The sequence below is a fragment of the Phasianus colchicus genome, chromosome 13 (assembly GCF_987193195.1).
Source record: "Phasianus colchicus chromosome 13, bPhaCol1.hap1.1, whole genome shotgun sequence".
NCBI classification, from domain to species: domain Eukaryota; kingdom Metazoa; phylum Chordata; class Aves; order Galliformes; family Phasianidae; genus Phasianus; species Phasianus colchicus.
Window position 1 is genome coordinate 10,637,187 of NC_143448.1, and position 23,831 is coordinate 10,661,017.

Below are 23,831 nucleotides of genomic sequence, written 5' to 3' on the forward strand. Positions count from 1 at the left end.
CTGATAACAAGTATAAACAAAAATGGTAGGGAGTCTATGTCTCAGAAAGAAACTTCACTCAGTAGTTGGTTTTACATGAGAACCAAATTGAGGAAAAAAAAGAAATTCCCTCTTCTGATTGATACACATCTACATAAACCATTTAGGGTGACTAGCAAATGTGTGTCCTTCCAAAACCAGTTATATAATGCAGTATTTGGTTAGTGATTCTCTGCAGCACTTGCTTCCTATCTCACAATGAGAAAGACTCTGGGAATGATTAACCTTCTGAAGACAACAACTAGATGTCCCCTGTGACCCTTTGCCACAAGGCATAATTAAGGCCCCAGTTCTGCAGCTGGAGAGAAGTAACATTTTCTACAGTTGCTGACTCTGCTGCGTAAATTCTTTTTACTCAGCCTGCCACATTAATGGTTACTGTCATGTGAGCCAAGTCACTTGACTGTCTTTTTCCCTCCTTTGATCTCAGGAACCCCAGAAAATAAAGACAAACAAAAATAACAGCAAAATGAGCAAGGACTTCATAATTCAAAAAATCTGACAAAAATACGATGGGGCTGGGTTTTACATTTACTGACTTCAGATCCCAGAAGTTTCTTTTCCTCCTTTGTAATGTACCTGAAGTATTTACTTTCTTTTTGACAGGGAGAATAGATGCTGAAAGCTGCAGCCACACCACCCCGTGCTGTTCTCCTCTGTGACAGTAACAGACTCCCTCAGAAGTGATCCTGGTGCTTTAGTACATGAGCTAACCAATTAGGTTTGTTCAAGCAGGCTAAGAAAGCTGCAGCCTCTACCATAGAAACAGCTTCCCCTGTAGAACAGCAGTGACACGTCCAGTTTGTATTCACCTCTTGCAGGGGCTCAGGGCATTCTCAGCAGCCTGAACAGTAAGAGTCACCAACCACGCTAGGAAACTCAGTTTGCTCTGCTTATTCTACAGCCAAACACTGGCCTACCAGGAGATAACACTCCTCATTTAACCCAGTAGTCCAGAAGTACATGACATGTCCTTTTTCTGTCTTACTTATTCATAGAATGGCTTGGGTTGGAAGACACCTTAAAGAACTCCTAGTTCCAAGCCCCTGCCATAGGCAGGGTTGCCAGCCAGCAGATCAGGCTGCCCATGGGCCCAGTCCAACCTGGCCTTGAACACCTGTCTACAAATCTCCAACTCACATGGCTAGTAAAGGATTCTTGCAACAATATGCAGAAATACTAAGATTAGTACGTCCTTATTTTTTTGACTCTGTACACAAATGGATAAGTTAACTGAGCAACTCTTCATATAATTCTGAGTAAACAATTGTATTAGCTCTTAAGTTCTGAAGTTCTGAAACTTGTTAGTGTGAGATACTGCTAAAACACTGCATGAAATGTGGCACTGAAATGTAAAGTAAAATATGAACAGGAATCTTTGGGGGAGAAACAGCAGGTGATTGAATATGCACGCTGCTATTAAAATGGCAAAATATCTGGCCTCAGTTTTCACAAGAGTTTCAAGTGTTATTGCTCCATTTCAAGTTGCTGCCAGCTTGTATAACAGCAAAATTACATGTCCTCTGACTGGCAATCCAGAAAGCCCATGCTCTCAGGGTCTGATGTCTGAAACTTAATGTGGTAAATATAAAGGACAAGTGCACTTTGAACATTACATTTTTCTCAAACCTGTTCTATCAGTTTTACTGAGAAACGCTCAAGTACCTTCATCAGTGAAATACTCAAGATCACAGCAGCATTTAGCTCTAAAAGCATTTATTTGCTGCTCTTAAAGTAGAATTGGAAAAAATAAGATTGTCATCAAGCCAGGCATACACTTGATGAATTAGCTCACCTGCAATTTAAATGCACACATGAAATATCAGATAGCCAGAGCTATCTAAAGCTTTTTATGGCTAACCAAGTATCCCAAAGATACACACATCATCCTCTTCTTCATCAAGAGATTTCTATCGAGTTTACATGACAAATACAGAAAATGCTTGAAATAAATTGAAGCATGATAATGTTCAACTCAAACTCTGACTTCATTCTTTGGCACAAGCTTACACAATACATTGCTGCCAGTGTAAACAGCAGGGTAACAACTGTCACTGCTGTATTTCTCTTTTAAAAAAAGTTTTGTTTTTTTTTTTTTTTTTTTTAAAGTGGGAGACCAAAAAACATTTTAAATACTGTTAATAGTTGCCTATGTATTATTTAAGTGTTACATAGAAAATGTTGTGTATCTTCTGCTATAAAGAGCTGTTTAAATATGGAAACAAGTTTTGCCATCTTACTCCTTTTCAGCAGTTTCTAAAATCCAAACAAAATTGTCCTGACAGCCTGAATACCGCCATCAAGCTTCTCAATTCTTGTTGACATGTACTGATCTTTTACCTGGTTTGACTGCTTTCATGACAGCACGTGATGACTTCAACACTGCTTCGTAGATAGCCCTCTGGTCAGGAGTGAACTTTCCATTTGCAGGGAAGGTGCAGGTGATGTCAGAACCATAGCAGTAATACTCTCCTCCCATATCAAACAGACTAAAAAGGAATAGAGAGGGGAGAAATTAAAATTTTAATTTCAAAGAAATTGTAAGAATAAAGATATTTTTTCTTGTTCTGCCCTTAAGAATGATCCATATCTTGGTAGCTGGCCACATAATCCCCACCTCAATGCTGTTCCTAAGTAAAATGAGAGGATAGCAACCTGCTAGCAGAAGGGCATTTGCTATGTTACCTAGAGCTCAAATGGACAATTCTACCAGCTGCGCTGGCCCTGGATGGAAATATTTCAAGAGCTCACGAAGCAAGATAAAAATCACAAAAGGAATCTTCCAGGTGTTCAGTTCCAGTTGTTGGGACCTTTTCTCAGAAGATGAAATGTCTTTTGTTTCTTTCCTGAGAATTGCCAGCAACTTGTAAAGGCTCTAACTTCAAAACTTAACAGAGAAATGCTAATTAAATCATGGTCTTTTGTATTGAAGTGTCAAAACACATTTGAGGTTTAAATAAAATGTCCCCAATAAAGGTTGACTGCCTCTGCTCATAATACAAACTTTCCTTTAAGACAAAGTTACCTAACAGGGTTTAAAGAAACACACATTATGGGAAGATCCAACCAGAAGAGAACATTTTGCTCAGTTTTCTGCATCAAAGAAAAAAAAAAAAAGCTTACTTTTATGGGAATAAAACCTCTTATCCTTTGAGAATCATTCTATGCACTAACCAATAACTCACCACCAAATGCTCAGCTGCTAGAACTCAATCTATAAGAGCAGTTAGTCGGTCCCCACACTTGTGTGACAAGTTGTTAGACATCTGCAATACTGTGCCTCCTGGGCCCACCTGATAAAGCACTGCACTTTCAGCAGGCTCAAAAATCAGCAAGTTACCAAGTAACTTTGAACCAAACTATAGTTAGGAAATAGCTTCCAAGTTCATCACCTATCAATATAAGAAGGCACATTTTACATGTAAGACTTTGGTTTGGACATACAGTATTTGTGTGGCCTCCTGGTTTCTTAGGTAATGAATCACAGCTGAAGTCTTCTAATTAAAGTCCTCTCACAGTGACCTCAAACAGCTGCGACTCTCATCGCATGAAATATAGTTTTCCTTTGCTGTAGTTGAACACCTCAGAGCTTTCTGCCTCATGCCTCTGCCCCACCGCAGGGCCAGGCAGATGGAGCAGAAAAGGAAGGGCACTGCTGTGGCCCCCTCTGCTACCAAGCCCCAATCACAGCAGTAATTAGCAAAACTGTGCGGCACAGCTCTGCCCCCAGCCAGCACACGTGGCCAGGTAAAGATAAGTGTAAGCAACTGCAACAGGAACTGTGGCACTTGGCTGTAAACATTCACCATTTCTAACCTAACTGCCACTGAAAGCAGCAGACAGTAAGCAAACTAATGCAACTGTGATAAAGCAAGATAGTACTTCAGCAGCGCTGAGACTCCTCTTGCTCCACTGCATACACAGACAGACACGTACTCATGAAGATTTACTCAAATTTTAAAATCTACCCAGCAATTTCCTCTGTGAATGAAATCTTTGCACTCAGAGCAGGCCCTGCTGAAGTCATCACCAGCCTCCCCACAGCGGGCAAGGTTCAATGCACAGACTTGCAGGACTGGAACTGCAGGAATAAACCCTGTGCTTCACAGATGCAGAAGTGTTGGAAGTTTAAAGCTACAGCAACACACTCTAGGAGGTTACAGAGACTATTGCAAAGTTACACATGTAAAGGCAGAGTCAATGCAAGTACTGGTGACATTTGTTTAAAGATGAAACATGGTATTTTAAAAGAGAAAGTCACTAAATGAAAAAAGAAATGCACCAAACATCAGAACCACAATGTGAAAAAGCAGGATTTGACACCAACATAGCAACTGCAAACAAGCTTAGCCAAACCTCAGCATCAGAAACCCCATCAACACTAAGTTTTGATTTTATGGTTAGACTCCCTTGTATAAAAAACTAGTGTTGTGTACAGAAAATCACATCTAAGGATACAGAAAGGTAGCTGCAGCCACTAAGAATTACATAAGAAGCTGCTAGGTTCTCTAAGAGACCAACCTGACATACTTGTTAGAATAGCTCCTCATCTCTCAACCAATCCCAAATGGAACTCTTTCAAATGTCACAAAGTCTCATGGTGCTCGGTGGGATTTTTGTGGCCTGACCGTTCCATTCCGTAAGTGTCAATTCAGCATGGCTGCAGTAAAGCTGAGACCTGCAACTTTTGAAATCCCTGTCCAAGTCTATTAGAAGTTACTGTTCTTTCTACATTTTACCTAGAGAGTGGTTAACCTGAACTTACCGCAGGGGTCACACTATTTCTTGAAAGATTACAATTACCAGTATTTTCTCAAACCCATTCATTGTTTAGTGACTGTTAAATAGTTGTTAGAGCTACTGAAGCATTAAGAAACAGGGAAAAAAGCTATCACAAAGCTGCTGGTACACTAAAGAAGGCTTGCAAGCCAGGAAGCACCATTTGTTCAGGTTTCCTTGCTTGTAGAGAAGAGCAGAGATAGGGAAGATGATCTTTCAAATTCCACCACAGAGCAATAACCCACCTTCCAGACCACATGCTTCAGTGAAAAAGCATTCAAAACAAACTCTACATTTGGGAGATACTTTGGCTCTTACTGGGAATTCTCTTCTATTTAACTTCAGTTGGGAACACATCCATTAGTTAAAATGTTTCCCAAGACGTGGAAATAGACCAAATATTGTTGCTATTGTAGCTGAGGAAATAATGGGAGCCTGAGAAGATCCCAGTTTTGTATCCCTGCTTGCCAGGCAAAATATGTGGTGAAGCATACTTTAAGTCTAAGCTGCTACCTTCTCCTGTTCCTAACTGAGAAAAGTTCCTAAAAGCAGGTTGCTTAACTCTTGGTTCCTTACATAAAACACATTATTTTACCCTGAAATTAGATGGTAACTGCTAGGTAGTAAGATAAAGTAATAACTAAATTCCAGTACATACTCAATTGCATGTTAAAAATGAACTGATGATGCAATCCTACAAGGGTTATGTGCAGAAACAACTTCATGTTATCTGGACTACTATCAAATACAGCAGCAATATAAACTAATTAAACACACAAATAAGAACAGGCCTCTAACATCTTAATCTATGCTTTACCTTTTAAGGATCATTTAAAGTCAAATAACATATGCAATAATATAACAATAATATAACTAACTCCAAACATATTAATTTATCAAAAAGGGAAACAGGAACGTTGCATGTCTAAGAGACTACCTATGTTTTCTATTCTATATAAAACTCCAGAATTCTAGTTACTGTAGAACAACAACAAATTTCATCCCAGGACACCCTTCTCTGCTTTTCAGGAAGAACACAGTTGTTAAGTGTGGGTTTAGATGTATCCAGAGGAGTCTGAGGATGTCATGTTTCTGAGGAGCCTCAGATGAGAAAGTGGCCAGAAAAGGATCTCAGTGATCAGAGAGCGTGGTTACATGTCGGTGTGCTCACTGATGGAGCCTGAATCTGATGGAGTCTTTTATTGCACAGCTGAATCTCTTTTAAAAGCATCACAGAGAGAATCTAATCTTTCTTTGCATTGTTTTGTTGGGAGCAAAAGCAATGAAAAGCTCCCTAGCTTCATTTCAGGGTGAAAAGTGCATAGTATATAAAAACATTTAGCAGGTGGAAGACCTAAGCTGTTCTAAAAACCACACACTGCTGTTTTAATTTGTTTTCTAAAACTTACATGTAACATATACACAAAAAATATTAAATGGCCACAGATCTTCTAAGGGAGATATGTATATTTATTATAATTTTTCCTCCCAAACATATTGCAAAATACTTCATATGCTTAACTAAAACCTGAGCAGTGCGAAGTATTACAAAAATCAGATAACCTGTCACTTACTCTACTGACAGTATTACAACGTTAGCCAACAGAGTCAATAAAGTTGCCTTCTGCATCTATTTTAGAATTAACCGTCAAAACTAACAAATCGCATTTCACTCCCCTCACAGGCAAGAAGCCTGACACAGCTTAAGATCACGCTGTACATAATGCAGTCCCCAGCTGAGAAGCAGCAGAAGCACACGCTGCAATCTCACAGCTCCAGCAGGAACCTCTCCAGTTGTCCCTGGAGGTCCTGGGTCACCAACTCCTCCTTGCCCCTACGACCTGGCTCCAGCACCCTGCTGCAGCAACCCAGCAGGGCGGTCTGGAAGAAATATTTCAAGGATGCTTGAGTCCTGTTGATTTTAATGAGCATGCAGGATTCTAAGGCACTGCTGTACTGGAAATACTACGTGATGCTATGCACGAAAGCTCTCTTTACCTTCCCCTGACAGCGGCTCTGGCACAACACAGATGAGTTGTGCCACCTGCACAGAATATTGGCACCACAAAATGTACAGTTCACTTACATCTTTGGCTTTAAAGTCCAGAAAAATAATAGGTGTTTTAATACCACTTTTAGCTTTCTTAACCTTTGATTGCAAAGCATCCCAAATCTCTGTCTGACACTTCAGTTAGAAAAATTGTGGTTCTTTTCTGCGTAAAATCACTGTATACTATATATTTTTTTTCAAAGTAAAGCATCCTCCTCCTCTAAGCATGTTTTTAACTTTTATAGGCTTGCTGACATTTTTATTGTCAAATAATTTGAAACTGCCAAGCAATGAGGCAAATTATGGCCAATATCACAATGGGAAGGAATACTTTATTTGGGATATCTGAGCCATGTGTATGAATCGCTAGTGATCCAACCACCAACCCAACCCAAAGACAAGCTCTCGCAAGCATTTCTTGGGAAGCCTACAGCTACTCCCATGAGCTCACATGTAAAAGCTGTCACCTTGCTGCTCTGCAGAGCTGCTCTGCATGCACAGTCAGAGCTGGGTCTCCTCAGCAGTTACAAAAATAAAATTGTCACCTTCAGCAAATGCTGCAGAGCTACTGTTGTCATGAGTCCCACAAGACCTGGTGCAGTGTGTGCTGGTTATGGGGCCGGCCAAACCCCAGCTGCTGCAGCCCCGCCTGCCCTCAGAACAAAGCCTTCCCTTCCCCCAGGGACTGCATGGCCAGCCATGAGAAAGCTGCTATCGCCAGGTGTTACTGTGTCCTCCTTGTACCTTGGGTTAAAGGTGCACAGGTATGAATACTGGTGCACTTTACTCAGTTACATTTACTGAGGTTTTAGGGATCTGAGTCATTATTAGCTAACACACTTATAAGCAGCCACAGAGATGAACTGGTGCCAGCCCAGTCCCAGGACAGCAGGAATCAAGGTACACAAATCTTTTCCTCCTCTTATGGCAATAAGAGCAAGTCACCCCCAGCTGGAGACTTCATTCTCTGTAAACTCACTGTATTCTGCTCCAGGTCCGCCAAGAGCACGCTCTGTGCTTAAGACTTCATGCAGCAATTAAATCTTGAAGCAGCCACACACCAACACAGGTTGACTATTTGTTTGGTTAAACACTTCAAGGCAATTTCAAGCTTGAGGGAATCAGGTATCAGGATTTCTATGAGATGCATCTTTGAAAACGTGCCAAGTGATTTGGAAATAGAGTGGCTTAATAGCCAACCACAAGCATAAATTACAGTAAATGATATCAAAATAAAATAGAGATTCTAGTGACACACTTTTTTATTCACTCGTCTCCTGACCAGCCAAGAATTATCAACTAAAAAAGCAACCTCAAGTAAGATAACATCACAAAGCCCAACAGAGAGCTGGAACAGAACAATGTAAAGTCCTGCATACTCAGGAAGCTGCTTTCGAAGAGGTGCTCTGCTCTGACTAGATTCTATCTGACATGATCCTGAGAGGGCTAAGCCAAGATGGTCTGTGCAAGATGCAGCCAGCCTTGGCCTGCTGACTGTAGGACCAGCTGTTGTTATCAACACCCTTGTAATTTAGAGCAACTTCGGAGAAATGTTATAGTATTTTATGCATAGGAAATTGGGTTCCAGAAAGTCAAAAGAAAGCGTTAGGCTTTGCAGTTAAGTCTCACATTCAATAGAAGTTCATGCAGCCCACACAGGTAATACAGTTACAGAGACAGCAAATGATGATGTGACTGTTGTTACACGCATTGGGCTACAATTTACATGTGGGCTCATATTTTTGTGTTTATCCTCAGCTCTGTGTCCTCACGTTCACCTTCTCCACAGCCTTCCCAAATCTGCTCCTTCTGCAGCACTGTCTCACGACAGGCTCTCCAGACTACTACAGCTACTGGGAGGCTCGTTTCAACCTTTCACGCAGAGATGGCAAAGTCTACCATTCAGCTTTGCTTCAAAAAGGAGAGGCTGAGAAACAACAACAGTCTTCACTGAATTTTGAATGAGAGAAGACAGTGTGCCCAAAACTTCTACACTACCAACTATAAGGCGCTCAGTAGCTGTAGCAAGAACATGCACAAGTGTGGGCTGACTGGGTTACCAAAAAGATTGGTAAAAAACCAGTAACCAAACAACCAACTTTCCCTGGGTGCTCCTGCCCCACACTGGCCAGGGCTCCCCTCCCTCTCACACCCACAGAAGCCGTGGCTTACAGCGTGGCTCAGTGCCTGGCACAGGTGTGCAGCTGTGCGTAGGTGTGCGTGGCCATGCCCCCAGGTTGCTGGGGAAGGTGTGCCCTTCTGCTCTGCCTCTGGGAAAATGGTTTCCTAAACCAACAGCGATGTGTGGGAGTGCCAGCTCTCTCTCTCAGTAATTTGAGCCAAGCAGAACTTCAGATCCATTTATCTCGCAGGATACAAAATCTAAATCTCAATGAATTCACCAAGCCAGTTGGATGTAAGCGCCGGCTCAGTAAATAATCCTGTAAGATTTTCTGTGCTATTTCTGATTCTTTTCACGTACAGGTTGAGAAGGAATCCCTTGCTTACAAGATTTGTGTACTGAAGAAATTGAAGACAACAACCTTAAGCTCCTGCACTAAAAAAAAAAATCAATTTCCATAATCAAGCATCACCCCTCCTCACCCCCACGTAGTCTGTATCAATGTTGTATTAAAAATGTAATGTTTGATAGCACAAAGAGTCAAGAACCTTCTGATTAGCCTGTTCACAGCTGAATTCACCCCGACAGCCATCTCCCCACGTTTCTGCTAAGCAGAGGGATGTCCTCAGTAAAGAAGGGTTGGGTACAAATAAAGATGGGGCATACTGAGCTGGTATTGCCAGGCTGGGAGAAGGATGAGGCAAGAGCCGAGACTTTACGAGACACAAAAGGCAAAGTGTCAGTGCTGCAAACTTCACACCTCTACCAGACCCATGCAGGCAATATGCCAAGTGAGGCAAACTCCCAGGTGAAGTTCTGACAAACAGATTGCCTTTTTTGCTGAATGGATGCTTTTTTTCCCCCTGGTTTTATTATCCATTTTTAATTGGCATATTTAATAAGCAACAGCACTCTATTTAGAAAAGTCGACGTAGCAGAGATGGCAGTGAACATGACGCTCTGGCCCGCTGCCACCTGCTGCGAGCTCCAACAAGGAGTGGGATGTCAGAGCTGCAGGGAGGAGGAGAAAATGTGCAAGGAAAGGCTTGCATTGACTGCTGCACACAGTCACACTGCAGAGAGCAAATCACATCAGCTCCTCACCAGGAGTGAGAGATACCAGCATAGAGCATGAACAACGCAGCTACCTTTTCAAGTAACTCTAGATGCCTACACTGAGAAGCAGAAGGTACTGTGTAAGCTGAACAGCATCTGGCCGATATTTCTGATTCAGGCCACCATTCTCATGTGCTAACATTTGGACTTGAGAGTCTTACCTTTCAGCCCATCCTGGGCACTCTGACCTGGACAAACAACTGCTGCAGATTGCAGGAGTAGGTGAAGTGTCAGATCTTTACTCATTGATTTTCACTGTAAATACCATCAACTACTCTTATTATATGTGCAAGCTCACACACACATTCCTGTAAGCAAATGGTTAATGCTTCCGATTTTTTTCCTTGATGAAAATTGAGATAGAGACCAATGGTATGCACTCACGTAGTATTTTTGTTTTGTTTATTTCTTGAGATACTATAATTGTTCTTAGGATTGTTCTGTCAACCTCCAAAAGATCAGTTTTCAAAAAGAATCCATCACATAGGGGTTTCAGAATACTGTACAGAACAAGACAACTGAATGCAAAAAAAAAAAAAAAAAAGCTCCTAGCTTTTTCATGGAAAATCAGTCCAAACATTCAAATCATTTGTGCAGTAATGAAGGCAGCAACTGGTTCTTCAGAAAAGAAGCTTGAGGCTGCCCTTCCCCAGCCACACCTGCTATTTTGCCAGGAAGAACATTTTTTTCTTTTTCAGAAACAAGACCTACTCTGCAGAGCAGCACCTCAAGCTGTACATACAACATGGCAATGTGCAACTGAAATCAGAAATATTCTTTCCTTAAAGACCTACAGTGACTCAGCCAACACACAGAGCAGTACTACACCAGGAGGGCTCCTTGTGACCCTACGCTGAGAGCCGTGTGTCCATCATGGGCACAGCAAGGGGCTCCTGACAGACCCAAGGCTGTTCCAAGCACAGGGGATTTTGCTGGAATTGCTCCTGGTTCCTAGGTGGTACCAGAGGGTGTGCTGGAGCCTGCTGGCACCTCCACTCTGAGCCATACAGCAGTGTAAGAGCCAGACAGACTCCCTCTAAAATTCTATTTTTAACTTTTTGATGGAGTTCCTCAAACCAAGAGCAACAAGAAAGGCTTTGCTATCGAAAACTACCCAAGAGAAGCAGTATCTAGGGTATTTCTAAAATACTTTACATTTATTCACGTCAACAAAGACCGCCACCAAAAGTGGATTAAACTGAAAGGCATTTGTGAATGTTCAAAATTAAATCAACAGCTATTAAAAATACTAGGCTTTATCCCACTTGTTTTATTTAAACATCCCGAGTCAAATCAACACAAAAGAAGCCAAGGCAATTGCACGCTCTCAGGTGCTTTGAACCATGGTGGGAATGCTAATCTAAAAATATGAAAGATGCATCTCATTTAGAGGCAACAAAAAAAACCTTATGTGCTGCAAGGCATGAAGACCATCAAATTAAGAAGCAAAACATAACTCAGCACTTAAGGAAAGCTAAAATTTGTTACAGCACAAGTGTCACTACTTAAAGACCTCTGGTTGCCTACTCTAACAGTGGGCACGCTCAGAGCCTGAATTATCCAGCACTAACACAACCCAAGCAGTTCAGGGAAAACTACTGCCAATTCTAGAAAGTGTATTTTTAATCAAATCTTTTTTTTTTCTTTTGTAGATTAGCTTAAAAATAATATCCTCTATAGGCACAATAAGGAGAAAAATATGTCTGCTTTATGAAAACAACAAATTTTAATCAAACCAGAGGCACTGAGCCAAAGGAATTATTTCAAAAATGGATAGCCAGTTGATTTTGCAATCAGCCTGTAAGTAGTAGCAATGTACTTGGTATTATTATTATTAGAAACAAAACCATAACTAACAACAAGTTGTTTCAAAACTGCAGACTGAAAGGTTAAAGCTAACCATAATTTTTGCATATTATTATAGCATCAAACTTCAAAACGTGTAAAAATGCACAGAGCCAAATGAAAATATTACTCTCACCCACATAAAATAGAGGAGCATTTACATCTGACACATTAATATCCTGGGATCTTAAAGGCAGTGCTTTCAAGAAGTAATAAATACAATATTTTGTTCCGTAGGATAAATTGTTTTAATGGCAGTCAATGAAGTACTTTGGGTGGAAAAGGGCAGACTTCTATTACCTGATGCAAAAAGATTGGTCAGATCCTGCTTTTTAATGCAACATTGCCCCCACCTGGACAAATGCAGTTTGGTGTACAGGTTAGCATTAATACCAGAGAACTCTGTAAAACGCAGTGCAAATTCCAAAACAGAGCTTGGAAAAGCAGCACAATGAACCTCTTCCTCCCTTAGCAGCACGCCTTCTTCAAGCACACCTAAATCTTTTAGTTGAATAGTTGAAAGTCTTAGCAATATTTTCCTGAAATAAACAATAGTTTCTCAGTACTCATGAAAAATCTTTGTATACTACACACTTATTTATTCCTGCAGAGAAAGGAATAATGCAATTTTTACAAATGACACCAAGTAATTTTAAGAGAAATACACAGTTTCAACGCAATATACACCATATATGCATACTGTGAGTATATGTAGAAGTTAAATGCAAACACCTTATGTAGAAAATGACAATTCTGATTATAGAATGTTCTCTACTATGCTTTTAGATAAAAAGAGGAAAGTTAGAAAAGTAACATTTTACTGAACAGAAAGTCTACCCTCTAAGAATAAACATGAACATGTAACAAGCAACTTTTTTCTGCAATATTTTCTGCACAACTCCACAACGGCACCACGAAACCTACAAGTGGTCCTTCATCTCATTAGGGTAACTGAGCAATAAAGAGCCCTGCAATGCAGCATCTTTCCTCTGTTTCACACTGAACAACTGCCTCAACTACCTGTAGTTGTACCTGTCAAGAAAAATTCCCTGGGATTGACAAAGCTTCTGAAATGCCAAGAGGAGGAGCACTAGAAGTTAAATCAGTGTATTTCAAGAGCACCAGAAGTTGTAGTAATAGAACATTTACAAAAAGGCACGTATCAGTGCCAAATAGATGGAAGCAAATTCAAACCTAGCACAACGTGAGCGGAACGTGCTTTACATGCAAAGGCAATGCTCCTGGCCAGGCACTGTGCCTCTCTGTGCTGCGCCTTCAGCATCAAAGCTCAAAGCTCTCCAGTTCCAGGGAGCACTTATTTGAGTGCCCCCTGGTGTCAATGTAATTCTGGTGCCTCAAATTGGCGTTTGAATATTAAGGAAAGAAATTAGTATGAAAATATTCTTCAGAGTTAATTTAGTCCAATAAAATCATTTTGCAACACTGGATTGCTTTCATATGCCCAACTCTACTAACTGACTAGGCAAATAACAATACTGTTAATACAGCCAGGACTCATTTAAAATGTTCAACATAGATGCATTATGCTAAGATGGCACTTTTCTAACATGCTGCATTTGATTTTGTGGCATTAATAAGACTTTTCCAGTGCTTAAATTCTGGCACCAAAATGCAATAAAACTATCTGCCAAAACAGGCAAGAACCTTCCCAGCAGGAACCAGCCTGCTCCACAGCTACTGCACGCTTTCATTGGCCTCATTAGAACCAATATGGTTACATCACAGCACAGCCACATAAAATGCAAGGCATCATCGGATGATCCAACCTGCTTCACTGAAACTTTTAAAGTTACATCATAATTTAATTTTATAAACAATAGATAGGCCCACTGTAAACACAAGGTTAACAGCATCTCTCCAAGGGCTGCTGCAGTTGATGCTGTCCTCCTATTCGTTGCGATTCCACCCGAGCTCTCTCACCAAATCACACTGTGGGACTCCCTGCAGGGAGAGTCACAGCGCTGCAGCCCTGACCCTGCTCCTGGTGCTGTGCTGGGATGATGGGACATGCCACACAGCCAGCGGCCTTCCGTACTGCCGCGACGTAGGAGGATGCTTCAACATGGTAGGAATGCCGTGCACTTCAGCAGAATACAGTTACTTGCAGCATTCCGCAAAGCCAGAGCAGACCAAGTAACAAGGAAAAATGTACGGATCGGTGAGCTTGCCAATGAAGGTTGGTTAATAAGTGCTGAATTTTCACTGAGACACATTTGTCAGAAACCATAAAAGACAAAGACCTGCAACTAGCACACAGAAAACCATCTCAGGTAATAATAATACCTGTATCTATTTCTGCGATACCTGTGGTCAGGCTTATTTTCTTTTATTTCTGTATTTTATCTTCTGTATGCGAGTCTCATCATAAAGAATCAATCTTTATTTTAAGATCATAGAAGCACAGTCCATTTCGTCAAACCTCATCAGGTCAATTGTAATAAAACAACACTGCAGCAATGCCAGACACAACAAAGGCAGCGAGCTGAGTACAATAAGCTACCATTTTCCTCAAAATCAAAATGTAAAGTACATGTTCCAGGTTCAGCACCTGCAAGAGCTCCTACACAACACACCAAATCACAAAGAGGGGAGATGTTTGGCCCCACATTTTCCCCCCTTTTATCTTGATGGCCACTTTTCCCTTTTCCCTGCAGACATGGCTGTTGCTCCATGCTGGATTCCACGGGGAATTAAATCTGTGCTACTTCAATCAATTTTCCTTCTCCCTAAGTAGAAACTTCCCATTTAATTTCCCTCTAAACACTGAAAGACCTTTTGTTACCCAAACTGGGTTGGAGGTGGCAGTGAGGCTCCAAACCCACTGGAAAATGGATTGTGGTTATCTTTCAACTCTTTGAGGCCTCTTGTGTGCAGGGCAGGAGTTACTGAGCTAGAACTGCTTAGGACTCCAATTCCCAAAGGCCAAGTCACAGCCTTGCTACAGAACCAGCAGGCATCTCAGCACACGATGAATAATGCAATACCTCAAGATAATGCAGTACACCTCAGTCTTGGGCTCAGTTTCTTCTAAGCTGTCAGAGGTTTACGATGACAGAAGAAAATCAGTATTTGTATCTTAGCCTGGCTGTACATCAGCACTGTACGCACCTGTAATAATGATTTTCAACATTCTGAGCAGATGATTTAAATGTTAACACAAAGTGAATGGGCAGAGAGCACAGAACTGTGATTCACAAGGGTGCTTGGCCCAGCCACTTGTCTGCATCACCTTTCTGACCATGGAGATAGCATTCTTGTGCAGGAAAAGTATTTGTTTTATACCATGCCACCTCATATACATACCTACCACAAAGGTGTGAGCGTACATGAATTATTTATAAACTACTGACCTGGTATAATTGTAATATTTATACTTGATATCAATATCAGTACAGTGCTTTGCATGGGCACGTTGAATACTGAAACCCTAAAAGTACAACTTCTGTCAATAGTGATGCTTTGTGTTAGCTGTTTCATTTTTAATATGCAGTAGACCAAAAATGACAGCCCTGCTTAGCAAGACAGTCCATATTTACAAGAAATTCCAGGAATTCTCCTTACAGCCCTTGTCTTGCACTGAGATCTTCCAGCACAGAAGCTGGACCTGTAAAGATGTGAATTATGATGCAATATTGGAGATTTAATTCAATAGCAGTTTCTTACAGAAGCAATAAATCCACTTGATGTAGATTAATTTTCAAAAATGAAATTCATAAAATCAGACTGTTCTAAATGCAACAGTTTTTAAAGGAGAAGTCAGAGTAACAGTCTCAAATTATGCAATAGCCCAATGTTTTTACCTAAGACCTCTTGTTGATACCTGCAAATCCTGGTAACTGGTATTCCTCAAAGAGCACTTGAGTATTTCAAGGAAGTAAAGCATTAGTCTTACTAATCTACTGTTTCCTATATTTTTTTCTGGGTATTTTGTTGACTTATTTCCTGGTGGTCACTTCATCTCACTGCTTAGAACATAAGGCACCCGAGCAGCACATTTCTGCAAAATGACTGAATGTTATTGCTATGAATTACATAATTTCATGAAAAATATGTGAAACTCTATTGAATAATTTAATAAAATACACAAAGCACCCAATCTTCTGATTCTACTGGATTCCATTATTCTGGGAAGTCACCACAGTAGATTCATACCAAAATTACTGGCAGAAGCCAAAATAATTCCACCTCTTTTTCACCAAAAGCAAAGCAGCTTTTTTCTCTGTATTCATGGCTTGCAAGGAGTTTCCAACAGAGGGCTCCCAGTAGCTATTAAAGAGCTTAATTGAGAGTCAAACACATGAACTCTTTAACATACATAAACAAATCAGCATGCTGTCATTTTAAACAACATATTCTGTATGCACACAGGCACATCTACATCCAAATTAGAAATTTGTAAAAGCATACAGTAAAACCACACAGGAGGTTTCTTGTTATAATTTGTATTCTGAAGCTAGCTCACTTTTTTTTTTTTTCCAAAACAGTAGAAAATGAGTATAGTTTTAAATCATCTTCACACAAATGCAATTCATCCTGCCCCCCTATGAGCACAACCAAGCTAACCACATCAGCCTGTTATGCTAGAAAAACAGGCTTTGGTCAAGGTGATCTGAGCAACTATTTGCTAAAGCCAATCTACACTTGGCAAACTTCATCTATTTAAGACATGAAACTGGACCATCTCAGGAAGAAGTATTTCAAACAAGCAAGTTAATCCTTGCTCTTATTGTTGAGACAGCTAAAAGATGTGGGGCTGCTGCTTGCAGAGATACCACTTAAATTCTTCAATCCTGTGTTTTCCCAATGATACTATTTCCCTTCACTGTTTAAATGCCTTAATTTTAATATTAAAGTACAGGACAACATAATACCTTGTATTATGTCTCAGTAACATAAGCTGTGATTTTCTGAGAATTTAATCAACCACAGTCAGTACAGTACCATGTTGGTGTGCCCTAACTGATCAAAAAAACCTCACAGGATATCATCTACCCAAACACAATGTGATCGTAAGTCAAAGCCACTGGACTGCAATAAATAAACAGTATTGTTTATCTGGCTTAGTAAACTATTCACCACAGATGAAGTTAATACATAAACCACTGCACACAAAGCTTCTAAAGAAGTTTCTACGCTATTAAAAGGAAATCACATCTGTAATTAAGTGCATTCTGCAGTCCTTGCAGATGTACCAAGACTGTCCGCTAACAAGGCTTTTTATTACTTTTGAAAAATCAATTTGTTTTCTGTTAGGGCTTTTGGTCCTATAATAATACTGAGTTCTTTCCTCCACATCTTTACATCCAACTGTGAAAACACCTACCTGTACCCTCACTGCACATGCTGCAAAAGCAACCTAATACAAAACCTCCACTAAATATCTATGATTAACTCCTCCAGAACTAGTCCCGTCCTTTCACAAATGCAGGCTTTCTGATCAAAGTCCTCAGAGGTGAAGTACAAAAGCTGTATTCCGCTGTTACATGCCACTCCATTAGGTTTGTCTTTAAATTTATGGTAATGCCTTTGGTGATTTTATTCACACTGCTTTTATCTGCAGTGATACTGCAAAACATGTGCAATGTAATACAAGTGGAGAAAAATGTACAGTACTTGCAATCATATTACTACAATGCTAAACTCTAAGGAACTGTATTTTTCTTTTTTCAAATTTCCTGTTCAGCTGGGGATGGAAGTATAACAGGACTTTTGGAAGAAATCAGAATATCTTGGCATGCAAAATTACATGCTGCTCTAAAGATTTAGACTTTCCAAGAGTACATATAAATATTGAAACACAGCCAGTATTGTAACAAAAAACATCAAGTAAACTCTAATTCTTACTTACCACAAGTCCCCATCTTCAATAGTCTTATCATTTGGGGCTCCAGCATGCCCATAGTGCAGAACAGATGAGTTCTCCCCACTGAGAGGCAAAAAGAAAATTTACCACAATTAATGAAAGAAAAAAACATTAAAACACACAACATAAGAAGGAACACTGTAAATATAACATTGTAAAAATGTAATAATCATAGAGTCACAGAATCCTTAGAGTTGGAAAGCACCTTTAAAGGTCATCTAGTTCAACTCCCCTGCAATGAACAGGGACACCCCTTTTCAATCAGGTTGCCCAGGGCCTGATCCAGCCTCATCTTGGAAGTCTCCAGGGACGGAACATCAACCACATCACTAGGCAACCTGTTCCAGTGCCTCACCACCCTCACTGTAAAAGACTTTTTCCTTATATCCAAACTAAATCTATCCTCTTTAAGCTTGACGCCATTTCCCTTCGCCCTGTCACCACGGACCCTGCTAAAGAGTCTGTCCTCTTCTATCCTGTAGCTCTTTAGATACTGAAAGGTTTCAATCAGGTCACCTTGCTGCCTTCTCTTCTCCAGGCTAAAGAGCCCAAGGCTCCCTCAGCCTGTCCTTGTAGGAGAGGTGTTCCACCCCCTGGGTCATTTTTGTGGCCCTCTTCTGGACATGATCCAACAGGTTTATGTCTCTCCTGTACTGAGGACTCCACATCTGGATGCAAACATCAGTGTCTTGATATATTCAGCGTGAAATTTTGCAGTCTGTGAGAACCACCATAGAATCTGCCCATGCATGAGCTGCAATAGCATATTTTGCTGTCTCATTCAGCAGAAATGGTTACAAAATGGGCATTTTGCTATTCTGACTGCAAGATGTGACCCTTCTGCAGGAGGTACTCAGTACAGCTCATACAAATACTTCCCACATCCATGAAAGTGTCAAGGATGCAATTAAGTAATCTTTCAATATGTACTCATTTATATTTCAATATGTACTCATTATTATGGATTTTTAAAAATACTTAAGTGATACATTTCACTATTTAAGATTAACTATTCTGATGCATAAAAGAGAGTTTCCCACTAGAGTAAAATCTGACATGTTTGAAATGCTTTAGGAGTTACTGAATCTAGAAAAAATCAGCAGCCCATGAGTGCCAGTTGAACCCTGGCATGGCTACATGTGATCTCTGCTGGAATGGATACACTGCACAGTGCTAGGGGAACATTCATACTGTATGAGTCAGCAGTTAATACCAGGCACAAAAAGCATCACTTTGCTGTTACCTCTTATTAAAATAACATTATAAAGAAAAGACTTTAATTCCTGGAAATGCTTTAGAGTAAACTGCTGATTCACAGGAATAACACATCTCCAAAGGAGGACAGACTTTTGTTGTACACTTCTAAAGCACCACAAGGCATTCAGTGACCTCTATTTGGTCTTGGCATCCCCCTCTTGTCTACTGTTATTCCTCCAGGTCTAGCAAACATCAGTTAAAATACTGGCAAAGAGCTCAAGCTCTACCTATTTCCCTTCTACTCTTCTCCTTGGACAGATACTCTCTCTCTTCCAACAGCCATAAGAGCTATAACTAAAAATACAAGTGTTGGAACAGGGTTCTCTGGCATCTCTCTGACCTCTCCAGTCTACCTTTTACCAAAACCATTTTGGTCACCCTGTTCTTTCAGTTGTGACAGTAGAACACAGCTTCATATTTTAGGTGAAAGGAATTTGGGGCTCAATTTCCGTGAATGTTTTGCTGTATCTGAAGTAAATGTGCAACATGACATACTTCTCAGGTTAAACTTCTGGTAAGTGCAATCGCAAAAGCAGAAAATATGCACGGTATCCCCCCAAAAATGTTACAGTCAAGATACAGGCAGTAATTGGAAATGTTTAGGTACTTAATTGATTATTTACTTATTCAAATAAGCAAGGATTATGGATGAGAAAGCAGAGGAAAAATTCTCAGAAGATGCTCAATCTAAAGGGCTGGATCACGTTTAAACAAAGCAAGATCATTGTCTTGCGGTTTTAGCATGTAGGAATCAGTATGCACCAACAGAGCAGGGAGCAATGTTTCAGAATAATAGGAATAATTTTCTGACAGAAAATGTATTCCTTATAATTATACAAAACTCAAGGGAAAGATTAAAGTTGTTAAATCAAGAGTTAAAATAAACAGAGAATTAAGGCTGCAATTGATTCACTCCGTGATGCTGCGCCAATGGCAGCGCCCCACAAGTGGCACGCACACACACTCTCCACTGCACTTTGCTGGGATTTCAGCTGCAGACACTATTTCTTATCTCCTTCTAGAAACGGGGACAAAGGAGAAGCAAGTAGCATGTTACTTATGATCAACTATCAAAAAATGCATCATGAAGCTTAAGGGCATGACTTTATGCTAGCATGTTTGCAGATAACTTGTTTATGCAGCTGGCATGATGCATAATACTGAGTGCCAGCATAAACAAGTCCTATGTTCAAATATGAACACTGCACAAATGTTTTCAACAATGGATGTTCCAAATACAAAGATGAGGGATTTCCTTTGCACAGTTTAATGTAAAGGTTTTAGTTTACAAAATATTTCTGTTAAATTTGGCACCAACTGTTACAGAAGATGCAGAAAAATCTGTTTTCCACCACCGTTACTTAGGTGTTAAGCAGCACACAGTCTTTCTTGGCATTTGAGACTCCCTGTCTTTCACTCCAACTCTGGCTCTGTAACACAGAGAGGAGCAGCTGGTGCAGAAGACCAGATTCCCACTCCATACGTACTTGGATGGCTTCTGTCAGGGGAGAGGCCCACCTCCCCACAGCTCCAGGCAGGGCCCTCAAGCTAAGCACCGGTGGCACACCAGCCCTGCTCCTGAAAGCCCTCACAGTTGTTTCTGACTCAGAAGAAGTAAAAGTGAGCTGTCCAGGCCTGGTCCTGTCTCAGCACAGCCCAAAGGCAGGGATGGGGATGACTTGCTTCAGAAACGCACCGCTCACCCACACTGAACACTGGTGGGGACACACCTCCACCCTGCTTCCAGGAGGTGGAGCAGCCCCTCCTTGTTAGAAGCGTCTTCACACACGAAGGCTGAAGATGCTTCAGGAGCAACACTAGGAAGCTTCCCTAAAGTGACGTGTACCCATGAGGTGAATGTTACAGCTAACCAGGAATTGTTCCTAATGATTTGTGAGACTTTCAAGGTGGCTTTAAAAACAAATTAAACAACCCCCTGCCACCCAGCCACTGGAAAGCAAACAAACCTTCCTGGAGAAGCTCCTTCTTTCCCCCAAGAGCAACAGCCAAAACATTTTCACACCAGAGCTCCACACCAGGTGCTGTGAGGAGGTGCCGGCTGGGTGACTCCAGGCCTCTACAAGTCAGCACCAAGGATGCCCAAGTCTGCTTCTGGGCAGCACAGCTGAAACATCCTCCAACATATTTCTGTGGGCCTTCTTCCATCCCTTTAATAATTTGCCTCTAACTGGTGCCAAAGACATGTTTGTTACAGAAGGAACTATATGGAGCAGCAGAAAAGCAGCAAATTAACACCACTGAGAATGCTAACAGCAGGAAAGGATTCAGGTTACTAGGAAGGGAAAAAAAGCCCCAGAATACATATCAAATCAGGAAACACTATGACAGGAAACGAGCAGAAGAAAGAGAAAGAGGAGGTATGTTAGTAATATTTTAAGAAAAGGATTAAGTTGAGTATCAAACATAAGAAAAAGAGCAGCTATTAGCTCTGTAGTAAGATCTGAAGAAAAATCAACAGGCCATGAACTGAACTAGCAAGCTACTTCCATCACGATTTAAATAATGAAGTCAAACCAGAAGAAAGCATTAGCAGTCTTCTCTCCATTTTTTCATCTAAGAGATGAAACTTTAAAACGCTATACTGAAAAGGAAAAAAAAAACACGGATACAGTAAGTACTCTAGCCTTATCCTTCACTTTCCTCCCCTGCAAAATGACAACTAGGTACACTAAGGCACTGCAAGGAGCAGTTGAATTTCAAGGCACTGCACAGTACTTGCACATTCCTCCAAAATCAATATTTCAGAATTTTTTGTTGAATATACCTAAGTCCATTTATCAGATACCACTACTCTCCTTTATTTGCACTTACATGACATCAGCTGGTGCTTCAAACAGTCAACAAGTTGACAACCTCTGAAAGCTTTGCTAACTACAGCACTAAGCCAGCAATGTGATGAGCTGTAATGCTAACGTGTGTTATCATTCTCAACTGATTAGAGAGTGAATACATAGAAGTGAATACATGACACATATCAAGTTGCATCAAATATTCACCCACCATCTCCTGAGCAGTGTCAGTACCGGACAGGGACAGCAACAGATGCATACACTCAAACTGCAGCAAATGATTTCTATATTAAATATGGCATTGATAATTCTTGTTCTCTGGTTTAATGAGCACCTTTTTAAAACCTGAATAGAAAATGTTTTTTAATTAAAAACATGATTCTCTTGTATGGAAATTATTATCAGGCCAGTGACTGAAAAGGAAAGAACATGTCAAATATCACTGTTTGAAGTTTGGGAAAAACAACAGAACTCAGCATGAATAGTACCATACCTAACTGTTCAAAACCCTAATTGTAAAAGCTATTTTTAATCTTAAATGTAGTTAAGCATAGTATTTAGAATCACATTTCCAAGGTAATTAAAAATGCCTATTACTTTTAGCATTATTATGTTAATCGAGTTCATTAAATAGAGCTACTTATACCCATTTTATTAGGACCCAGCTTAAAATGGTTAATTCTATTTGTTCTTACTTCACCGCTCACAATCAGAATGTAGCTATTCATTTACAAAGGCTTATTTATTTTTCTGTTGTTTTATTTTTAAATCCCATTTGTCTTCATTTTCAGTAGCAGCAGGAGGATGCAGTGCCAACACCCAGCTAAAATCACACGTCAGGGTGTTCCTGGATCCTGCGCTGTGACAAGGACCCACTGTGCTTCACACTACATTCCTACTTCAGTAGGAGTTTCTATAGGGTTAGCTATGGCATGCCTGTTTCTAGATTCTGTACCCAAATCCAGTTCTGCAGGATGGGTTCTGATGCACTGTGTGTAGTGTTTATGGCAGTGGAAAACCATGCACAGAGACAACTAGATTTTACCTTCTTAACTTGTAATGATACCACAGAGATGAAGTCTCGTTGCAATGGGATGTTAATTCTCAAGTTATATGATGGTACTTAAAACAGGAAAATTTCCCGACAATTTAGATGCACAATTTGCCATAAAACTGCTCATGCTCCTACTGCAATTTGGCATATAAATTGGAAAACTGCATTTGCAAATAATGAATTGAGTAAACAGCAGAAAAAAGCAGAGATACTCATCTTTTTCATTACCCCTGAAGCAAAATAACATCATCGTCATTAACTTAAATTTTATTTTTTTCTTTAAATAAATAAATAAATAAACCCAACCTATGTGAACTCAGGCAAATGCCTGTGAGTATCGTGGGATCTACCTGTGGAGCCTATGTATTCACAGATACACCTCACCTATCATACAGATCTGACCAGAGATATACGTATCCATTAACTAAATGAGATTAATCCCTGCACAAAGTATACAACTGTCCTTCATATCCTACACTTTTCTCCTGAAATTCTTTGAATTAAAAATGTGCATTTCTACAACTGAAGAGAGAACTTTTATAAAAAGTTGTATTTTCTCAAATACAAAAGCTCCAACGCCAGCTGCTGAACAAGAAAAGAGGGAAAGCAAAATGTTTCCAAAACTCACTTCCCCAAATCAATTTTAGTGCAGCCTAACCTGAAAGAAGTTTGAGAGTGCTATGAAATACTTCAGATGCATTCCAAAAAAAGTGTTTGTGAACAACAAAAAATAGCTCTACAGCCCTTCTTCGTAACTCTAATTAATAAAAGAGGCAACTATGGCAGAGAAGTGAGCACAAACACTATCTTGGCAGCAGCAGCAGCCATTGTGGAATCTCTTGAGCACAGCAGAACCTGTAACTGAGCCATTTCTT

The 23,831-nt window shown here is 40.3% G+C and overlaps 1 protein-coding gene across 2 annotated transcripts in view; it reads right to left on the bottom strand.

The window, feature by feature from the left end:
- Positions 1-23,831, bottom strand: part of PEPD (peptidase D) — a 120,994-nt gene that overhangs the window by 30,679 nt on the left and 66,484 nt on the right. For both annotated transcript variants that reach the window (XM_090149314.1, XM_031615352.2), the window contains exons 11-12: positions 17,821-17,898; positions 2,380-2,528 (exon numbers count right to left, since the gene is read on the bottom strand). In XM_090149314.1, the coding sequence (XP_090005440.1) occupies positions 2,380-2,528; positions 17,821-17,898 (227 nt within the window). The remainder of the gene's footprint in view (positions 1-2,379; positions 2,529-17,820; positions 17,899-23,831) is intronic.